Here is a 23,273-nt window from a genome sequence, read left to right as displayed (position 1 = left end):
GCTCCTAGTACTTCCTTGTAAACCTTTTTATTTCCTTAAAATTGGTAGTATTGTCCCCTCTTACATTCCTGAATATAGTTGAGTCAGTGTGAGTTGGTCACTGTAACTATTTTCAATATTGTTGGTTTTTCAAAGAACCAAATTTGATTTTGTTGATTATTCTCTGTCATTTTTCTTTTCTCTATATCACTTATTTTTGCAATGATCTTTTTAATTTCCTTGTGCTTGCTTTGGGTTTGGTTTATTCCTTTTTTCTCCTAGTTTCTTATTGTGGAAGATAAGATCATCTGAGATCCTCTCTCCTTTTTAATATAAATGTTTCTAACTATAAATTTGTCTGTAAGCACTGCTTTTGCTGAGTCCCGTGAAACCATTATCGTCTTCTCTTTCTTTCCTTTCAAGGAAGGGAAAGATGTTTTTTCATAGTTCTGGGGCTTGCCTTGATTTGAGCTTGCTTGAAGTATATAAAATTTCTGATAATCATTTAGACCTACGGAAGTGGTAATTTCCTATGGTTCACCCTAATACAAATTACTTTCACAAACATCTCATTACCTCCCATTACCCCTGTATTATCTTATTTTTACAATCTAAGAAAACAAGCTCAGGAAGAATAATGGGACTTGCTCAAGGTCATAGGACTGATATGCGTCCGGATAGGCTAAGATGTTATTGAAGATGTGCATGTCCTGTAATAAATTACAGTGAACTTTTGATCTAATTGAGGGACAAGTGTACATGAAAATAATTGACTTCTGGCACCTGATAATGCTGTGTCCCCAAAGTAGACACTGCCATATTGATTAATGAACCTGTCATTAGACTAGGCTATTGCTCATGCCTTCACACATTTACTGAGTGTCTGATCTGTGTCTGGTATTCTTTGAGAGAAAGAAGGTGTGCACAATAAACACAGCTTGGTACCTACTCTGAAGGAGCTTGTGGTCTACAGGAGGGGGGGACAAATGAGCCAGTAATTATGATACAATATGATAAATGTTAGATAAGGCCCCAGACTCTTAGAAAGGAGAGAGGGGAAGGCCTATCAAGGAAAATTTCTGGTTTTGTGGCTTGCATTTAGGAGAAAGAGCTTTCTGGGTAGAAAAGGCAGGGAGGAGAAGGAGCTTTCCAGATAGAAAAGACATCCAAAGATGTTCTGTGGCGGTAGAGTTCACCCTTGAACAATACAGGGGGTCGGGGCACTGACCCTCCACAGTTGAAAATTCTTGTATAGCTTTGAGTCGGCCCTCCATACCTGCAGTTTCCCTGCACTTGTGGATTCAACCAATCGTGGATTGTGTAGTACTGTAGTATTTACTATTGAAAAAAATCCCATATATAAGAGGACCCACGCAGTTCAAACCTGTGTTTAAGGGTCAACTGTATATGGGTGTGTGTAAATAATTACCCACCTTGCCCCGACCTTAGGTTTATTTTCTCCCCACACAGATGGCATACCATATATACAGGTACACAGCTCTGTAGGCAGGGGAAAAGCATGTGCAGAGAGGCATAGAGAGAGAACATGTACATCTGGAGCCTAGAGCGGGCACTGGGAAAGAGATGAAGCTAGAGAGGAAAGTAGGTGATAGAATAGGAAGGGTGTGTATCATGAGCAAGGAGCTGGACTTTTATCTTGCAGGCTGTTGGGGAACTTCTGAACGTTTCTAGAAAGACCTTTGAATTATTTGTCCTGTGTGGGTTTGGGAGCCAGCTGCTCTCTTTTGCTGTATATGCTAGTAGTTCTTTCCTCACCAGTAAACTTTTCCTCTTTTTTTTTTTTTTTCTTTTGCCTCACAGTTCACTGAAACTTTTTTGACGGAGAGGGACAAACAGTCCAAATGGAGTGGAATTCCTCAGCTGCTCCTTAAGCTGTATGCAACCAGCCACCTCCACAGTGACTTCATTGAGTGCCAGAACATCCTCAAGGTAACTTAGGGGACTTGGAGGGACTGCATTCAGGGTCTCCAGATGATACAAGATGTCTGATTTTTTTCTCTTCTTCCGCCTACTTTTTAAAATAGTCTGTTTTTATTGCATAAGCTATAGAAAATTTGGGAAGTTCAGAAAAAGTGCAAACAAGAAAATAAAAATCCCCAATAATCCCCCACCATCCAGAGATAATCACCATTAAGTTTCCTGTGTATATACTTTTGGGTTTTATTCACATTTGTTTTGTATCAGTGCTTGCTTAATTAAGGAGGCCTGTGCCCTGGGATTAGGTTACCTTCTTTTTCAACAGGATTTAAAAGATCCCATTTTGCTGAAGGTTCAAGAAGTAGCCTTGTGGCTGTTGATAATTATGACTAGCATATAAAGATGAAGGGACTGGGCCTGGTGGTTGGGAGAGGGATGGAAAGAATGCATAGACATCTAGGGCAGTTGTTCTCAATCTTGAGTGTGTATCAGAGTCACCTGGAAGGCTTGTTAAAACAGAGTCCTGGGCCCTACCGGCAGAGTTTCTTATTTAGTAGGTCAGACTTCAGCTTGGGGAGGTGGGTCCAACTTTGAATTTAGATTACTGGCTCTAATGTAGCTAAAACCCATGCAAGTTATATTTGATCATAATGAAACGATATAATGTTTTTCAGAGGTGAAGTTCTGTTTATTATATCGCATAAGAAGTCGTTTAAAAATAGGGCCAGGGGCTTCCCTGGTGGCGCAGTGGTTGAGAGTCCGCCTGCCGATGCAGGGGACATGGGTCCGTGCCCCGGTCTGGGAATATCCCACATGCCGCGGAGCGGCTGGGCCCGTGAGCCATGGCCTCTGAGCCTGCACGTCTGGAGCCTGTGCTCCGCAACGGGAGAGGCCACAGCAGTGAGAGGCCCGTGTACCGCAAAAAAAAAAAAAAAGTATATATAATAGGGCCAAAAAGTTTAGTCTGTACCTTTGAGAAGAGACGTTTGGGACTTCCCTGGTGGTCCAGTGGTAAAGGATCCGCCTTTACCACTGGCGGGAACACGGGTTCAATCCCTGGTGAGGGAACTAAGATCCCACATGCTGCAGGGCAACTAAGCCCACTTGCCACAACTACTGAGCCCGTGTGCCTCAACTAGAGAGCCTGCGTGCCGCAAACTACAGAGCCCACGTGCTCTGGAACCCGCGTGCCACAACTACGGAGCCCAGGTGCCCTGGAGCCTACGTGCCACAACTAGAGAAGAGAAAACCCGCACGCCACAACTAGAGAGAAACCTGCACACTGCAACGAAAGATCCCGCGTGCCTCAACGAAGACCCTGCATGCTGCAACTAAGACCTAACACAGCCAGAAATAAATTAATTAATTAATAAATAATAAATCTTTAAAAAAATAGAAGAGATGTTTTGTCTATACAACTTTTTTGTAAGTTGAAAATCATTCCCAAATAAAAATTTAATTAAAAAGAAGGCATTTTGTCTTCTTGATCTTCTCACAGTCTGATTAGGATAGAAATAGTGTCTTACACTTGTTTGAAAACCTTTTGCAAGGAATAATGCATTATTTCATTTGATTCCTGCAAAATCTCTGAGATATGAGGTAGATGAAAGAGGGAAATTAATATTTTGAGTGCTTGCTATGTGATCATCATTTCTTTATGCACTCAGCAAATACTTACTTGAAATGTACTGTGTACCAGGCATATTTAATTTTTATGATAACTCTGTGAGATGGGTGGTATTAGTATATTAGTCCAAAATACTTTGATTGCAGGTAACAGTAACCCACTCAGATTAGCGAAAAAGATCTTTTATTGTCTCACATAATCGGAAAGCACAGATGTGAACTGAGGGGCCAAATAGAGTTAGGCTGTCCATTTCTTATCTTGACATCTGTGTGTGGCCTCATGTTCCTCCACAGAAGTAGGGCTATTGCCTGAGGAAGAGAAAAGGAGATATTGAGCAGGCAAATCCAGATGTCTTCTCCGTTCCCTTTTTCAGTTGAGAAAACAGACTCAGCATAACCTGCCCAAAGTCACGTGGCTATTATTGCTGTGAGCCCAGATTTGTCTTACTCCTGAAACCAGTTTCCATTGTACCATGTTGCCAGCAGAATTACATTCTAGTTTTATAAATGAGAGAAATGAAACCCAGAGAAAGTAGTTCAGTCACTTACTAATTATGTGATCTTGTACAACTTTGTGATTTTGTTTTTCACCTGTAAAACTACACTCACTTCACTGAATTGTTTTAAAGATTAAATGGGCTAAAGTATAGAAACCCAGTGCTTGGCATATAATAGGTTATCCATAAGAGAGGGTTCTGCTTTTTCTTTTTTTCTTTTTCTTTTTTTTTTGCTTTTTCTTGATGTGTGGTACCTGGACCAACATCAGCATCACTTGGAGACTTACTATAAATGCACATTCTCAGGCCCCACCCCAGACCTATTAAATCAGAAACTGCAGGTGGGACCCAGCAGTCTGGGTTTTAACAAGCCCTTCAGATGATTCTGATGCTCATCACTGTGTGAGAACTGCTGCTCTAGCCCACTGTGTTCCATCTTCCCTCGAGGTTCCTGAGAAGGGAGCATAACGAGTAGGGCCCTATTATATTCTTCCTATCCTATCTCCTGTTTCACCCCAAATAGTTCTGCTTTCTTTTGTAAGCACAGACTCAGGAGCCAGACTTCCTAGGTTTAAGTCCTGACTCTGTCACGTACCCTGTATGACATTGACAACTTCTTTGTGTCTCAGTCTCCCTATCTGTAAAATTGGGCTGATAAATTACTATTATATCATTGGGTTGTGAGGATTAAAATAGGTAATAGATGAAGTACTTAGAACCATGCCTGATACATAATAAGCATTTAATAAGTTAGCTATTACTACTATTACAACAACTTTTATTGTATCAGCTTTTCTGTAAGATTTTTTTTTTATGGTTCATTGTCTTTGACCTCATGGGAGTTCAAGTTGTGACTAAAATGCAAACTGGTGTTTTGGTGTCTGGTTTGTGTTGGATGCTAAACTGAATGTCTTTCTGTATCCTTTTTCACTAGGAAATTTCTCCTCTTCTCTCCATGGAGGCTATGGCATTTGTTACTGAAGAGAGGAAACTTACCCAAGAAACCACTTATCCAAATACTTATATTTTTGATTTGTTTGGAGGTGTTGATGTAAGTTGTTGTTTATTATTACTACTGCTACTTAATGGCTTGGGAATTTAACTCTTGAAATGGGAGGTAGGAAACATTTTACAATTTATAGCAAACATTTCAGAATTTTCATCTTTTTTTATGATTTTTAAAAAATTTTTACTGAGTTATAGCTTACATACCATACAGTTCACTTGCTTTACTTGTACAATTCAATGATCTTTGGTGTATTTACAGAGTTACAGAGTAACTATCACTACAGGCCTAGTTTTTTTTTTCTGGCCACGTGGCATGTGGGATCTTCCCCAACCAGGGATTGAACCCACACCCCCTGCATTGGAAGGTGGAGTCTTAACTGCTGGACCCCCAGGGAAGTCCCCAGAATTTTCATCTTTAGAAGCTCAGTGGTATTCACGTATATTGAAGCACCAAAGCTTTTACACTAGAATAATTGATTTATGTAAATTGATCTGGTGGCGCAGTGGTTAGGAATTTGCCTCCCAGTGCAGGGGACGTGGGCTTGTTCCCTGGTCGGGGAACTAGATTCCACATGCATGCCGCAACTAAGACCCGGCACAACCAAAAATAAATAAATTAATTAAATTAATATAATTAAAAAAATATATATATATATATATATATCCCCTTTTTTTTAAGGTACAAAGACAGGTATGTCTCTCTGGGACTTCCCTGGTGGTCCAGCGGTTAAGAGTCCACATTCCCAGTGCAGGGTGCCCAGGTTCAATCCCTGGTCGGGGAACTAGATCCCGCATGCTGCAATGAAGATCCCGCATGTGGCAGCTAAGACCCAGTGCAGCCAAATAAATAAATTTATTAAAAAAAAAGAAAAAAAATGGAGATCTGCATAAATTAAATGACTTCAGGGACTAGGATGAACTAGAGAGTGCATGCCTGCTTTTATGAGGAAATGGCTTCCATTCCTATTGACCTTTGCCCTCAGGGATGTAGGAAATCTAGATTCTTATGTAGAATCTCCCAGCTTTTCAGTAGATGTAGACCTCATGAATTATGTCTGTGGCCCAGGTATGATCCATCACTTGGCATTCAGGGACTTTTAATTTATTCATTGACATAGTCCATCCTTTATTTCAAGAGAATTTATTTTAAATATAATAACCTATGCAGATGAATATCTTATACTTTTCTTGGATGACTGTGAAAAGTGGGGCATCTCTTTTCAAAAGCATTTGTGTAGTATGCTTCAAAACCTTAAAGATCATTACTCATTTTGCCCTGTTGTTTCCATTTGTGTGAATCTCTCATGAAGACGTAAGTCAAAATGAGATAAGGCTTTGTATACAAAGATGCTTAGTGTGGCTTTATATATAATAGTTAAAAGTATTCATCAGGAGGAAGGTAGTTCTTGTTTTCTATAAGGTCAATGGTGATCTCGTTGATATTCTCTGTTATTTTCTATTCTCTGCTAAATTAGTTTCCATTCTAATCCTTATTACTTTTCTTCTGCTTGCTTTGGTTTTGTGTTGCACCTCTTTTTCCAGTGAATTGAAGTGAAAGATTAGGTTATTGGTTTGAGATAATTCCCTTTTTTTCTTTTAAGCGAAATTTATTTTTTGCATTTTTATTGAAGTATAGTTGTTGTACAATATAGTGATTCACAATTTTTAAAGGTTATGCTTTGTTTATAGTTATTGTAAAATATTGGCTGTATCCCCCATGTTGTACAATACATCCTTGTAGGCTATCTTAGACTTACTAGTTTGTACCTCCCACTCTCCCACCTTTATATTGCCCCCCACCGACTGGTAGCCACTAGTTTGTTCTCTGTATCTGTGAGTCTGCTTCTTTTTTATTATAGTCACTATTGTGTTTTACTTTTTTAGATTCCACATACAAGTGATATACAGTGTTTGTCTTTCTCTGTCTGACTTATTTCATTTAGCATAATGTCCTCCAAGTCCATCCATGTTGCTGCAGATGGCAAAATTTCATTCTTTTTTATGGCTGAGTAGTGTTCCTGTGTGTGTGTGTGTGTGTGTGTGTGTGTGTGTGTGTGTGTGTATTCCTGTGTGCTTGAGTAGAATGTGTATTCTGCTGTTGCTGGGCAGAATGCTTTATAGCTGTCAGAGCTTGTTGGTTTATAGTGTTCAAGTCTTCTATATTTTTGGTATTACCTCATTGTCTATCCATTATTGAAAGTAGGGTATTATCCAGCTATTATTTTTGAATTGTCTCCTTCAGTTCTGTCAGCTTTTGCTTCATGTGTTTTGAGGTTCTGTTGTTAGATGCATATATGTTTATAATTGTTATATCGTCCCGATGGATTGACCCTTTTATCATTATAAACTGTCCTTTGTTTCAACAGAATGGGTTTTTAAATGCATATTTATTGTAAACAGTTTAAACAGAATTATGTGTTGTATTACAAGTATGTAAAATGAAAAATGAATGCATATACTCCCCAGCCCCCTGTAGAAATCAGTATTAACAGTTTATGGTATACCTTTTGTGATTCTTTTTATAAACTTATGTTTATAAAAAGAACACAAATATTCTAAAAGCAAAAGAGGAATCATAGTGAAAATGTTCTGCAGCTTTAAAAAAATTAAAGCCACGTTGGACCCCAGAGATTAACTAATCTAACATTCTTATTTTTAAAAATGAGAGCCAAGGCCATGGAGGGACACTGACTTGCCCGAGTTTACATGGGGAATAGGTGGCTGAGCTGCAACTAGAACCCAGGTTTCCTGACTCTTGGTACAGTGCTCATTTCCCTGAACTTCACTGCCTTCTGCCTGTGTTGGGACCAAGAGGGTCTTGCAGTACCCTGACAGATATTTGGGCCATGAGTTGTCATGGCAAAGACTGTTTTGTAAGTTGTGCTTTGAATTTTGAAGCTTTTATCCAATTTTTTTTTATAGCTCCTTGTAGAAATTCTTATGAGGCCTACAATCTCTATTCGGGGACAGAAACTGAAAAGTAAGTATACTTATCAGCCACTGGTACTCATTTCCTAACCTGCTGTTATGATGGTAATTCCCAGGAGTTTCTCTTCTTTCCCTTCCTAACTCTTAACAATGAGGACATGCCTTATGTTCGGCTGTAGGACACTCTCCGCCCCTAACTAAGCAGCTCTCTTTATTTTATACTTGGTAGAAATAAAAGTCTAGTGCTTTAAAAGAAAAAGTGTGAAAACTACTGGGCTAAAAGAATTGCATCTTTGTAGTTTCTAATAGTCCTTGGTTTCAGCTTTTATGTTTTCTTTGCAAATTCTTATTTCTCATATAGTTAATTGAGAGAGTAAGGAAAAGCCTGGTAAGATCATTTGTTTTATTTTTTAATTATTGTCTTGTTTTTGTTGTTATAAAAGTGATATAAGCTCTTTGTGAAAAGTTCAGTCATTACCAGAATGTGTAATTTATTTGTGTTTAGGGTAGCACATTATTTCTTGGACTGGGTGGTAGGTATATGGGTATTATTCTATTATTATTCTCTATAACTTACACATGTTGCAAATATTATTCTTAGGTAGTCAGTTGATAATTTAAAAAAGTGAGTAAGTACACTTACTTTGGCATTAAAAGCCAGAGATCAGTTAACATCTGATGAATGCTCTACTACAAATATCACTTTTTTTTTAATTAAAAACTTTTCCTCCCAACATCAACATGACATATTATGTAAGGCCTTGTTTGTATGTGTAGTAGTGGTTAAGAGGATTCATATTCATCTTTTATGTCGCAGCTTTGTATCCTATCTAAATTGGTCTTCATGTCCTCTACCCTCATAGCAGGTAGCATCTTGTAATTACTTGTTGGTGTTCTTATTTATTCTCTCTTCCCCCACTAGATTTATAAGTTCCATGAGGCTTTGTCTTTTTTTTTTTTTTCGCTAACCACTGTATATTCTGTATCTGCTCTAGAGTGGATGCTGAATAAATATTTGATGAATGAGTGAATTCCAGTTCCCTTTGAAAATGAAAGGTCTAGAAGTACTGAAATATACTGATTTGGTGTTCCAACCTGCTCTGAAGTCATGAAATAAATAAACCAGAAGCCCCCATAGGTTGAAAAGTGGTGATGAGGGATACAGGACATCTGCATTATCTCAAGATTATGTCAGATAACCCTTCTGGTCAAGCTAGCTTGGCAGGGCTGCCCACTGGGATCTTGGAAGGAAGCCTAACATTTTAGAGTTTGTGGCAGCATAGGAATTAATGCAAACAGTTTTTAAAAATAAAAGTAATGCCAAACAAAACACTCTATCCATGGTTCATACTCAATTTTATCATCTCCCAGTTTTGAGGACTTGAAAATTTAGTTTCCTTTTTGTCGTACTCTCCTGTTCCTGCTCACAGAGAAGTAACTAGTTCTTTATTGGTACCCAACGTAAATAACAACAGAACAAAACACGTTGAGTCTGTAGTAAAAATGACATCCTTGTTTGCTGCTAGTAGAATTTTCAGTGGAAATTTATAACATCAATCCAATTACTTTGGATTCTCGTAATTCTGCTTTTGGAACTGTATCTTAGGGAACCAGTTCAACACAAGCATAAAAGGACTATGTGTTATGTTGTTTATTTCTAGTCTATTTAAATAGCAAAATTTTTAAAACCCTGGATATAATTCTAATCAAGCTATAAAGGAACATGGCTTACTAAGTGATAACACCACAACAGGTTGAAATTATAAAGACTGTGGAACATAATAAGCACAATACTATATCAAACCAAAAAGCAGTGTACAAATTGGTTTGTAGGCTCTGATGCAGGCACCATGAAACTCTTTGGTGAATAAGGACTGGAAGGAAAATAATCATCTTGGAGGGGATTATGAGGAACAATTCTATGTTCAAAAATTTAATTCTGTTACACTATCTTTCCAATGAGAAAAATAACCAGTTATTCCCCTTTCACTTTCAGTAAGTGATGAAATGTCCAAGGACTGTTTGAGCATCTTGTATAATACCTGTGTCTGTGTAAGTATGCCTGCCATCAGGGCCTCATTTTTCTCCCTGCCACATCTGCAGTGCTCGAGGAGGGAAGATTTGAATGGGGTGGTAGACATGACAGCTATCTTCAGACATTGGAGAATTGGACTGATATGTGCCTGAGAGCCATAACCAACAGGTAGAAATTATGGATGGCAAAATTTCATATTAATTGAGCCATGGCTGCTTCAGCAGGTACTGAACTCCTCTAGCCCTGGAGGTGTCCAAGCACAGACTGAACAAAAAACTTGTTAAATGGATACAAGCATTGAAAGAGTGCCTGTGACGTTTTAGGATTCCTTTAAACTCTATTGTACCTACTCCTTCATTTTTATTGTTAGAAAACAAAACAAGAACCAGAAGACCCACCATGTGTTGATCAGGACATCCAACTAGGTTGATCACTGAGTGGGAAAGAATGGTGAATAAAAGAAGCAATTTGGTGGAAAGAGCATAGCACTTAGTGCTAGAACTTGGTTTGGGGTTCTAGCTCTTGGCTTCATGCTTATTAATTCTCCTCCCTGTGCTTTAGTTTCTTATCTTAGTAGAGTGTAGTTGGTAATCATACATCATAGGGTTGTTGTGGGATTTAAATGAGATGATAGATGTGAAAGCACTTTGTAAAGCAATATACAAATGTTAATTTTTGTAAGACCCAGTACCTGTCTTTTGGGAACATATGTGCTAAACTGTAAAGAGTGAATCAAATACAGCAGAATGAAACAAATGCTGTTGTAGAAGTGAAACCTCTATGCAATGAAAGCACAAAGGAACATTTAATTCCATTTCATTTCTTGCCTCATTCAAAAAAAGATTTCGGGCATCGTTAGGAGTATGTAAGATCTACCAATATTATAAATTTAGAAGTAGGTATCCAGGAATTGGGCTGAACATAAAATCATCTGTATCGCGGATGGGGTACAAATTTGGGTTTAAGCTGATATCATATATTAACGCATATATCTGGAACCTAGAAAAATGGTACAGATGAACTGGTTTGCAGGGCAGAAATAGAGACACAGATGTAGAGAACAAACGTATGGACACCACGGGGGGAAAGTGGCGGGCGGGGTGGTGGTGGTGGGATGAATTGGGAGATTGGGATTGACATGTATACACTAATATGTATAAAATGGATAACTAATAAGAACCTGCTGTATAAAAAAATAAAATAAAATTCAAAAATTCAAAAAATAAATAAAACAGAAGCAATATTGTAACAAATTCAATAAACACTTTAAAAATGGTCCACATCAAAAAAAAAAAAGAATAATGCTACTATGAACATTTGTTCATATGTGTAAACTTGACTGAGCTAAGGGACACCCAGATATCTGGTTAAACATTTTTTTTCTGGGTGTGTCTGTGAGGGTGTCTCTGGAAGAGATTAGCATTTGAATCAGTAGATGCCCTCACCAATGTGGGTGACCACCATCCAATCCATTGAGGCCCTGAATAGAGCAAAAAGGTGGGGAGGTTGGGCGAATTCACTCTCTGCCCAAGCTGAGACATCCGTCTTCCCCTGCCCTCGGACTTGGAGTTCCTGGTTCTTGGGCCTTTGGCTCCAACAGGGACTTACACTGTTGGTTCTGATTCTCAGGCCTTCTGTCTCTGACTGAATTTCATCACCAGTTTTCCTGGTTCTCCAACTTGCAGATGGCATATCAAGGGACTTCTCAGCCTCCATTAAAAAAAAAAAAAAAATTTGGGTTTAAGCTTCTTAGCAACCAACACAAATAGGGAAATATGTTTCAACACTTAACACAAAGTTCAGCATCCATAACATTGCTATGCAACAGAAATATAACACTTAGGTTATTTTATTTTACCTTTAGGAATAGCATATTTATTAGTTCAGGATTGATATCTTTTTTTTTTTGGCTGCATTGGGTCTTTGTTGCTGTGCGCGGGCTTTCTCTAGTTGCGTTGAGCAGGGGCTACTCTTGGTTGTGGTGCGTGAGCTTCTCACTGCGGTGCCTTCTCTTGTTGCAGAGCACAGGCTCTAGGCGCATGGGCTTCAGTAGTTGTGGCACGTGAGCTCAGTAGTTGTGGCTCACGGGCTCCAGAATGCAGGCTCAGCAGTTCTGGCGCGTGGGCTTAGTTGCTCCGCAGCATGTGGGATCTTCCTGGACCATGGCTCGAACCCGTGTCCCCAGCATTGGCAGGCAGACTCTCAACCACTGCGCCACCAGGGAAGCTCCAGGATTGATATCTTAAGATAAAAATCAGCATCCACAAAAACCTTGACAACATAAATGATAGGCTGTTTGAATAAAAAGAATTGAAAAGGGATAATGTAAAGCTTTGGACATAACTCTAAATAAACAAATAAGAAATTAATGCTGAGGGCTTCCCTGGTGGCGCAGTGGTTGAGAGTCCGCCTGCCGATGCAGGAGACGCGGGTTTGTGCCCCGGTCTGGGAAGATCCCACATGCCGCGGAGCGGCTGCGCCCGTGAGCCATGGCCGCTGAGCCTGCGCGTCCGGAGCCTGTGCTCCGCAATGGGAGAGGCCACAGCAGTGAGAGGCCCGCGTACCACAAAAAAAAAAAAAAAATTAATGCTGAGGTCCTGAGCAAGGGAGATATGTCTTAGGGACATACAAATGAAAAATAGTTTAGGGGCCTAAACTGTCAGTAAGTTCAAAAGGATTCAGCAAAAACTATTGTCACCAAAAAGGCTAATGCAATCTTAGTGTAATAAACCTGCACTTTTAGTCACTGATTAGGCTATATATGGTATTTTGTGTTTGCTTCTGTGTATCACATTTTAAAAAGTATAAGAATGTATTATACCAGTCTCTCAAGAATATTAGAGTATAATATAAAAAGACTCCGAAAACAAGTGAAATAACCCATCACCCCACCATACTTAGGTTATTTTCAATTTCCTTGTAGCCACGTTTTTTAGAAAGTAAGAAAAGAAGTAGGAAGAAATAGGTGAAGTTAATTTTAATGATGTATTTTTTTTTTTTTTTTTTTTTTTTTTGCTGTACGCGGGCCTCTCACTGTTGTGGCCTCTCCCGTTGCGGAGCACAGGCTCCAGACGCGCAGGCTCAGCCGCTTTGCGGCATGTGGGATCTTCCCGGACCGGGGCATGAACCCGTGTCCCCTGCATCGGCAGGCAGACTCTCAACCACTGTGCCACCAGGGAAGCCCTAATGATGTATTTTATTTAGCACAGTATTTCAAGAATGTTATTCCAACATGTCATCAATATAAGTAATTATTAATGAGATATAATTCCTTTTTTTTGTATTAAGGTTTCAAAATCCAGTGTGTTTTTTACTTTCAGAGCACATCTCAGTTCAGACTAGCCACGTTTCAAGTGCTCAGTAGCCACATGTAGCTAGTGGCACAGGTAAGCACAGACAGACCCGTGAGATAAAAATAAACTGATTGTTCAGGTAGTGCACAATTATTCTTGTAACTAAGGCCAGTAAGAAATTGTTCTTATAAAATAAGATGATATATGTGTGATGTAATGACTCCATCATTGTCAGCTTCCATGTAGTTAATAGTCTTATGAGGCAGTCTTAATGAGGCTGTTCGTTAATAATGACACCTAATGTTAATAATATTCCAGCAAAACACAGTTCAGTTAAAAAAAGGAAGGAAGGGAAAGGAAAGAAAGGGAAGGAAGGAAGGAAAGGGAAAGAAAGAAAGAAAGGGAGAGAAAGAAAAGGAAAGAAAAAGAAAAGGAAAGCAAAGAAAGAAGAAACAAAAACGTAAAGAACATAGGATGATATGGTCCAACTTTGTGCTGATCTGGCTTAAACCCAGGTTAGATGGAAACCTAGGGCTTTTAGAGTTGCAAACACCAGTGCCTCCAAGGATCAGGCAGAAAACAAGAAACGTTTGAAGTTGCCTGTTTTGGAGTGGGGACTTGTGCAAATTGTGACTAACTGGAGTAAGCATATCCTATCTGAAGACTTAAAGTCAAAATTTAAAAGGTATTGCTGGCCAAATAAAACTTAGCCTACTGGGTGCTGGCTTATAGCTCATGATTTAGGTACTAGGTTAAAAACCTATGATGGATATTATTTAAAAACTCCTCCCCATAAAAATACATTTGTACACAGTGTTTTATATATAGTTTTAGGGAATTAAGGGCTCAGCTAACAGTTCCTGATGTAGCGTGGAATTGCTTTTCCAGTGTCTGGAATGGATATTTTGCCCTTCATATTTTATTTTGGGGTTATAACCATTCTGCTTTTTCTCTTCTTCTCCCTTGCGATAGACGGAAGGGGTTACAAAGCGTTTGGCAGAAAAGAATGACTTTGTGATCTTCCTGTTTACACTGATGACGAGTAAGAAGACATTCTTACAGACAGCAACCCTCATTGAAGATATTTTGGGTGTTAAAAAGGTGAGCTGTATCCTCTAGCAGGTGAATGACCAGGTGGAGGAGAGTGCCTCAGACAGTTGGATTCTCAAACCTGAATAATGTACAGAACTCTTCTAAAGAAAAACTCTGCCATACTCCTAGTGTTAACATTATTTTTTTGTGTTACTTAAGTATATTCACTAGGTTATACTACTTATACTAATAGATCTTAAATGATTATAAAACCTAAACAAATAGATTGAAATCAAACTACTTATAAAACTCAAAAGCTCAGATTGACTTTGTGAATTTCATGTGTTAGCTAATGTTACTTTGCTGAAATCAAATTGTCCCTCAATTATTATGGTGCAAGATCTTTTTAGCATAGCTCTAGTGCTGTATGCTGTATAATAACTCCATTCTCCTACCACTTTTCTATATTTGAACTGTTGTGAAGCTTTCTTGTGAGGATGTTTGACTTTCACTTATTACGTTCACCTCTATTTTTTCTCTTTAGTTTTCAACAAAGTTTAATTGACAACATAGGAAATAACAAATATGAGCACTGAAATCCTGCCAGTTGGTCATAAGATGGACATTCAAATGATCCAGGATATGCTTTAAAAAAAAAAAACAAAAGGACTATGATCGAAGTGAAAGCACTAAATTAAATATTTGTCATCGAGAATTCACAGACGGCGCCCCCCCCCCCCCCCCAGCAGATCTATAGGCATGTTAGAGAATCACTATATTAGATTTTTGGTGTAATGCTTGTTAGGACCTGGCTTACTTCCCCAAGTCCTTGTCCCATGCCTCCACGTCAGTTGCAGGTTTGCAGATTCCTTCCTTTTACTACCGAGGAGGTAGGAGCAGCCTCTTAGATTTTCTGTTGCAGTGAAAAGAGTACCCATGTGCATTGTGGTGACCCCAGCTTTCATTTCTGTGTTTCTGCTGGCACTTTCCCCAGGCTCTGCTTGTTATTGCGCAGGCAGAAGATGCACAAGTGACCCATTGTCTGTAGGAAAACATTGGAGATGTGTGCAGGTCCCAGACAGACCCTTTGTGCCCTTTGATGAAAAGGCTTTGTTATTTTTCCAATAATTGTATGCACCAGTGTGTGAGAAGGGGCTTCCAGGGCGGAAACTCCAGACTCCCTGGCAGTCTTAGCATAAGACTCTAGGATTCCTCCTTCATAACTTTTCCTGCTTGTCCCTCATGCCCTCTTCCTCCCTCTCATACCTTTCTGTGTTGCCAAAAATAGTGATGAGTTCTGCTAGACATTACGGGTACCTTAGTGCAGTTTGAAAGGGGGATAGACACCATAAGAAAGTGGGAACACAAGCCACAAACTGGGAAAAGATATTTGCAACCCATGCAACTAACAAAAGATTGGTATTCAGAATTTATCATGGGGAATTCTCTGGTGGTCCAGTGGTTGAGACTCCGGGCTTCCACTGCAGGGAGCATGGGTTCGATGCTTGGTCAGGGAACTAAGATCCCGCATGTAGTGTGGCACGGCCAACAAACAAACAAAAGCAACAACCAAAATAACCCCCAAAACAACAACAGCATTTATCATGAATTCTTATGAATCAGCAAGGAAAAGACAAATGGCCCAGTAGAAAAATGGGCAATGATAGGAGCAAGCATTTTACAGAGGAGAAACAAATGATCCATAAAAAGAAGATGCTTAACTTCACTGATAATCAGGAAAATGCAGATAAGACCACAGTGAGAGAGCTCGAGAATGTGTATCACTGGAAACACTTACGTTACTGCTGATACCTTTTTATATCAGCAGAATATATCTATTTTGTTTTCTAGTTGAACGTGGGCATACCCTGTGACCCAGCACCTAAGGAAGCACTGACCTGAGGGCTGAAGCATCAGTATTGTGGCCTGGGTAACCTGTAACCTATGCCCAGGCACACTCGTGGGGAAGCTCAATTCCAGAGCAGTGATTCTTAGAAATAAAAACACTAAATTGAAGCCAGGAGGGTGTGAAATGAATTCAGTGGATCTACCAGCTAAATAAAAAAGATCAAAATGTATTATGTAAGGGTATTGTTTAAGTTTTTGTTTCATATTTATACACATACATTCACCTGTGTATATTTACTGTGTCATGATGGAAATTTTATTTTTTATTCTTGGACATTGTCAGAATGGTTTGGAAGCCACTGCCTCAGAAAAACTTCTGCACATGTGCATCAAGAAACACATAAGAAAGGTTATGGCATTATTGGTTAAGGGCAAAAAACTGAAACCAGGTCTCTGATCCATCAACAGGAAAATGGATAAATGTCCTCTATTCACACAATGGGATATTATACAATGACTGTTGCTATAGGCGACAACATAGCTAAATCATAGAAATTATTTTTTTATTTTTTGTGGTACGCAGGGCTCTTACTGTTGTGGCCTCTCCCGTTGCGGAGCACAGGCTCCAGACGCGCAGGCTCATCGGCCATGGCTCACGGGCGCAGCCGCTCCACGGCATGTGGGATCTTCCCCGACCGGGGCACGAACCCATATCCCCTGCATCGGCAGGCGGACTCTCAACCACTGTGCCACCAGGGAAGCCCCATAGAAATTATTGATAGAAGTCAGTTGCAGAAGATTGTATATAGTATATCTTTTTTAAAAATAGATCTTTATTGGAGTATAATTGCCTCATAATACTGTGTTAGTTTCTGCTGTACACCAAAGTGAATCAGCCATATGCATACATATGTCCCCATATCCCCTCCCTCTTACGTCTCCCTCCCATCCTCCCTATCCCACCCTCTAGGTCATCGCAAAGCACCGAGCTGATCTCCCTGTGCTATGCTGCTGCTTCCCACTAGCTAATTACTTTACATTCGGTAGTGTATATATGTCGATGCTACTCTCACTTTGCCCCAGCTTCCCCCTCCCACCCCATGTCCTCAAGTCCATTCTCTATGCCTACATCTTTATTCCTGTCCTGCAACTAGGTTCATCAGTACCATTTTTTTTTTTTAGATTCGTTAGCATACGGTATTTGTTTTTCTCTTTCTAACTTACTTCATTCTGTATGACAGACTCTAGGTCCATCCACCCCACTACAAATAACTCAATTTTGTTTCCTTTTATGGATGAGTAATATTCAGTTGTATATACGTGCCACATCTTCTTTATCCATTCATCTGTCGATGGACATTTAGCTTGGTTCCATGTCTTGGCTATTGTAAATAGTGCTGCAGTGAACATTGTGGTATGTGTCTCTTTTTGAATTATGGTTTTCTCAGGGTATATGCCCAGTAGTGGGATTGCTGGGTCATACGGTAGTTCTATTTTTAGTTTTTTTTTCTTTTTTTTTTTTTTTTTTTTTTTTTGCGGTACGCGGGCCTCTCACTGCTGCGGCCTCTCCCGTTGCGGAGCACAGGCTCCGGACGCGCAGGCCCAGCGGCCATGGCTCACGGGCCCAGCTGCTCCGCGGCATGTGGGATCCTCCCGGACCGGGGCACGAACCCGTGTCCCCTGCACCGGCAGGCGGACTCCCAACCGCTGCGCCACCAGGGAAGCCCTATTTTTAGTTTTTTAAGGAACCTCCATACTGTTTTCCATAGTGGTTTTATCAATTTACATTCCCACCAATAGTGCAGGAGGGTTCCCTTTTCACCACACCCTTTCCAGCATTTATTTTTTCTAGATTTTTTGATAATGACCATTCTGTCTGGCATGAGATGATAGCTGTAGTTTTGATTTGCATTTCTCTAATAATTAGTGATGTTGAGCATCTTTTCATGTGCCTTTTGGCCATCTGTATGTCTTCCTTGGTGAAATGTCTATTTAGGTCTTCCACCTATTTTTTAATTCCGTCCATTTTTTAATAATTTAAAATTGCAAATATTTTCTCCCATTCTGAGGGTTGTCTTTTTGTCTTGTTTATGGTTTCCTTTGCTGTGCAAAAGCTTTTAAGTTTAATTAAGTCCCATTTGTTGTTGTTTTTATTTCCATTACTCTAGGAGGTGGGTCAAAAAAGGTCTTGCTGTGGTTTATGTCAAAGAGTGTTTTTCCTATGTTTTCCTCAAAGAGTTTTATAGTGTCTGGTCTTATATTTAAGTCTTTAATCCATTTGGAGTTTATTTTTGTGTATGGTGTTAGGGAGTGTTTGAATTTCTTTCTTTTACATGTAGTGGTCCAGTTTTCCCAGCACCATTTATTGAAGGGGCTGTCTTTTCTCCATTGTTTGTTCTTGTCTCCTTGGTCATAAATTAGGTGACCATAGGTGTGTGGGTTTATCTCTGGGCATTCTATCCTGTACCATTGATCTGTATTTCTGTTTTTGTGCCAGTACTATACTGTCTTGATTACTGTAGCTTTGTGGCATAGTTTGAAGTCAGGGCCCCTGATTCCTCCAACTCCGTTTTTCTTTCTCAAGAATGCTTTGGCTATTTGGGGTCTCTTGTGTTTCCATATGAATTGTAAAATTTTTTGTTCTAATTCTGTGAAGAATGCCATTGGTAGTTTGATAGGGATTGCATTGAATCTGTAGATTGCTTTGGGTAGTATAGTCATTTTCACAATATTGATTCTTCCAATCCAAGAACAATAGTGTATTTCTCCATCTGTTTATGTCATCTTTGATTTCTTTCATCAGTGTTTTATAGTTTTCTGAGTACAAGTCTTTCTCCTCCTTAGGCAGGTTTATTCCTAGGTATTTTATTCTTTTTATTGCTATGGTAAATGGGAGTGTTTCCTTAATTTCTCTTTCTGATTTTTCATTGTTGGTGTCTAGGAATGCTGGAGATTTCTGTGCATTAATTTTGTATCCTTCAGCCTTACCAGATTCATTGATTAGTTCTAGTAGTTTTCTGGTGGCATCTTTAGGATTTTCTGTGGATAGTGTCATGTCATCTGCAAACAGTGACAGCTTTACTTTTTCTTTTCCAATTTGTATTCCTTTTATTTCTTTTTCTTCTCTGATTGCCGTGGCTAGGACTTCCAAAACTATGTTGAATAATAGTGGTGAGAGTGGACATCCTTGTCTTTTTCCTGATCTTAGTGGAAATGCTTTCAGTTTTTCACCATTGAGTATGATGCTTGCTGTGGGTTTTGTCATATATGGCTTTTATTATGTTGAGGTAGGTTCCCTCTATGCCCATTTTCTGGAGAGTTTTTATCATAAATGGGTGTTGAATTTTGTTGAAAACTTTTTCTGCATCTATTGAGATGATCATATGGTTTTTATTCTTCAGTTTGTTAATATGGTGTATCACATTGATTGATTTGCGTGTGTTAAAGAATCCTTGCATCCCTGGGATAAATCCCACTTGATCATGGTGTATGATCCTTTTAATGTGCTGTTGGATTCTGTTTGCTAGTATTTTGTTTAGGTCTATAATTTTCTTTTTTTGTGATATCTTTTTCTGGTTTTGGTATCAGAATGATGGTGGCTTCATAGAATGAATTTGGGAGTGTTTCTCCCTCTGCAATTTTTTGGAAGTATTTGAGAAGGATCAGTGTTAGCTCTTCTCTAAATGTTTGATAGTATTCGCCTGTGAAGCCATCTGGTCCTGGACTTCTGTTTGTGGGAAGATTTTTAATTACGGTTTCAATTTCATTACTTGTCATAGGTCTGTTTATATTTTCTAATTCTTCCTGGTTCAGTCTTGGAAAATTTTACCTTTCCAAGAATTTGTCCATTTCTATGTGGTTGTCCATTTTATTGGCATATAGTTGTTTGTAGTAGTTTGTAGTAGTCTCTTATAATCCTTTGTATGTCTGCAGTGTCAGTTGTGATTTCTCCTTTTTCATTTCTAATTTTATTGATTTGCGTCCTCTCCCTTTTTTTCTTGATGAATCTGGCTAAGGGTTTATCAATTTTGTTTATCTTCTCAAAAAAACAGCTTTTTTTTTTTTTTTCGACTGGTCTAAATACATAAATTTACTTTCCCCCTTACCTTCCTTTCTTTGGGAAAAGGAAAAAGGAAACATTACTGTCTACTCAGAGAGCAAGGAGAACAGCAGAACAGATGAAGGGGGACTGAAATTACTGAGTCTTCTACCCGCTTCTGTTCTCTCTCAGCCTGTGTGTTGTCCTTATAGGTGAGTGAGAGATGTTAGGATTTCAGCATGCTGCTCCGTAACTGGAATGGGGCAAGAAATGCTCCAGCTGTTTTAATCAGTGACGTTTAACACGTTTCAAGTGGCCAAAGTGTGCAGCCAGCACAATACCCAAAGCAATTAGATCATTCCTTTTTAAGACCAAGAAACTTTCTGTTGGTTTGATCTACTCTTGGTTTGATCTACTCCAGAATACCAAATACATAGATTTTGGAATAAACTCAAATAAATTGTAATTTACTTTCACCCAAAATTACACATCCTCTACCTAAGGACAAAGTCACTGCTCCTCTAAAGATACTGAGGGGAAGGGGAGTAGCTCAAATGAGTCTGTAATTTAAAATCACAACCAGAGAAGAAACACTTCAAGCACAATGGGGACATTCCATTTGAAGAGCCACATTCATTTGGAATGTTTGCTTTGAAAACAACTCTTCTGGGGAATAAAGAACCAGCTTTTAGTTTTATTGATCTTTGCTATTGTTTTATTCCTTTCTATTTCATTTATTTCTGCTCTGGTCTTTATGATTTCTTTCCTTCTACTCACTTCGGGTTTTCTTTGTTCTTCTTTCTCTAGTTGTTTTAAGTGTAGGGTTAGATTGTTTATTTGAGGTTTTTCTTGTTTCTTGAGGTGAGATTGAATTGCTGTAAACTTCCCACTTAGAACTGCTTTTGCTGCATCCCATAGGTTTTGGGTAGTCGTGTTATCATTGTCATTTGTTTCTGTGTATTTTTTAAATTTCTTCTTTGATTTCTTCAGTGATCTCTTGGTTATTTAGTAGCGTACTGTTTAGCCTCCATGTGTATAGTGTATCATTTTTACAAAGCTCAAAAATAGGCAAACTCAAATCATACAAAACTTTTTTTTAATGAAAAAGCAATAATAAACAAAATTCAGGATAGTGGTTACCTCTGGCCGAGAGAAAGGGAGATGTGATAGGAAAGGCACACATAGCTATTCACTTTGTTATGCTTTATAACATATGTTGTATCAAGTATTAAATAAAAATTAAAATATAACACAAAGAAGTGGGCCTGGAGGGTGGGGGGGGCGGGACCTGGTTTGCAACCCATACACTAAGTTGGACAGGGCTAAAGGAACAGATGAGCTGGAAGTCCCAGTTTCCAATAATAACAATAGCTAACATTTGTGTACTGGGAAGGCAAAGGTGGAAGAAGCTACTCCCAAATAACCCCTCCACAGCCAACCAGAAATAGGAGTGAGATTCACAAGGGCTTCTAGGAATCATTCATTGGTTCAGTATACATTTACTGAGACCTACGCTACCAGGGTCTATGCACTGAGGCTCTGGAAAGGAGGTAAGATACACTCCTGACTCAAGGCAGTGTCAGTTTATTTGGGAAATTAGATGCAGGAACAGATAATTACAAGATCATGTTATATGTGCAGTGATAGAGAAATACCCAATCCAGTGGGAGTTAAGTACATTAGTGGGATGAAGGGTAGCAGGTATTATCTGAAGAATGTAAAGATGTTTCAGAAGGAGAGAAGACCATGTGATGTACAACATTTGTGGATATTAAGGAAGAAAGAAAATGAGAATATAACCAAATAACAAAAAGCATTTCATAAAATTAAGTACTCATTCATGATAAAAGCTAGGAATAGAAAGAAAATTCCTTAACTTGGTATTGTATATCTATTAAAACTTACAGCAAACATCAAACTAAACCTGAAACTTTGGAAATATTTCTAATAAGGGAAAAGAGGAGAAGGTCTGCTATCACTTACTCTAGATAATTGGTTACATGGGCATGTACACACAAGGAGACACCTATAGGAGTGTTCATTACAACACTGTTTAATAGTGAAAAATTATAGTCCACCTAAACATACACATATTTAAAAAGAATGATTGAATAAATTGTGAATTAAAACAATGAGAAATGATTGAAGTAGACTTAACTTGTATCAGTGTAGTTGAATCTCACTGTTGACCGTGAAGTATCATTCACACTGTGCATGCAGAACAAAACCATGTATTTTTGTTTTATTTTTTATTGAGGTATAATTGATTTACAGTATTATATTAGTTTCAGGTATACAACATAGTGATTCAAAATTTTTATAGATTATACTCCATTTAAAGTTATAAAATATTGGCTGTGTTCCCTGTGCTCTACAATATATCCTTGTAGCTTATTTATTTTATACATAGTAGTTTGTGAACAATACCATTTATTTTTTGTGGAAATATTTGTAAGTGTGAAAACGTGTAAAAATAATAAACAGAGTTCAAAATAATGGTTACGTCTTGGGGGGGAATGAAGTGAATGCAACTAGGTAGGGATACACAAGGACCTTCAGCTATATTTGAAATATTTTATGTCTTGAAAACATCTGTGGCAATTTCTGATTGATAAAACTTGAGTGGTAGGCGGTTTTTTTAGGCAAAATGGGGCATATGAGCAAAGGTGGAGAGTAAGAATAGTGGTCCTCAAAGGGTTTAATCCTCAAACCAATCCTATGAGGTAGATTAGATTAGTCCCATTTGACAGAAGAGCAGACAAAGACTTAGGTTCCATGACTTACCTAGGGTTGTGCAGCTGCGAATTGTGGAGCTGGGATTTGAACCTAAGCGGTCTAGCTACCAAGCCCCATTCTTAGGGGAATGCAAAAGAGCAGTACATCCAATCTCAAATGAACTGAGCATGGGGATTGTTTTATTTGTGTCTTTTGTAGGAAATGATCCGACTAGATGAAGTCCCCAATCTGAGTTCCTTAGTATCCAATTTCGATCAGCAGCAGCTTGCTAATTTCTGCCGGATTCTGGCTGTCACCATTTCAGAGATGGATAC

General features: G+C 38.8%; 1 protein-coding gene across 2 annotated transcripts in view; it reads left to right on the top strand.

Moving 5' to 3' along the window:
- The window catches only part of TRPC4AP (transient receptor potential cation channel subfamily C member 4 associated protein), a 79,591-nt gene that overhangs the window by 21,570 nt on the left and 34,748 nt on the right, over positions 1 to 23,273 (top strand). For both annotated transcript variants that reach the window (XM_060285199.1, XM_060285198.1), the window contains exons 2-6: positions 1,801 to 1,929; positions 4,975 to 5,091; positions 7,971 to 8,028; positions 9,973 to 10,028; positions 14,277 to 14,405. In XM_060285199.1, coding sequence (XP_060141182.1) covers positions 1,801 to 1,929; positions 4,975 to 5,091; positions 7,971 to 8,028; positions 9,973 to 10,028; positions 14,277 to 14,405 — 489 coding nt within the window. The remainder of the gene's footprint in view (positions 1 to 1,800; positions 1,930 to 4,974; positions 5,092 to 7,970; positions 8,029 to 9,972; positions 10,029 to 14,276; positions 14,406 to 23,273) is intronic.

The sequence above is a fragment of the Globicephala melas genome, chromosome 15 (assembly GCF_963455315.2).
Source record: "Globicephala melas chromosome 15, mGloMel1.2, whole genome shotgun sequence".
Taxonomy (NCBI): domain Eukaryota; kingdom Metazoa; phylum Chordata; class Mammalia; order Artiodactyla; family Delphinidae; genus Globicephala; species Globicephala melas.
The sequence above is the reverse complement of the archived record's forward strand: the minus strand, read 5'-3'. Positions and strand labels throughout refer to the sequence as shown.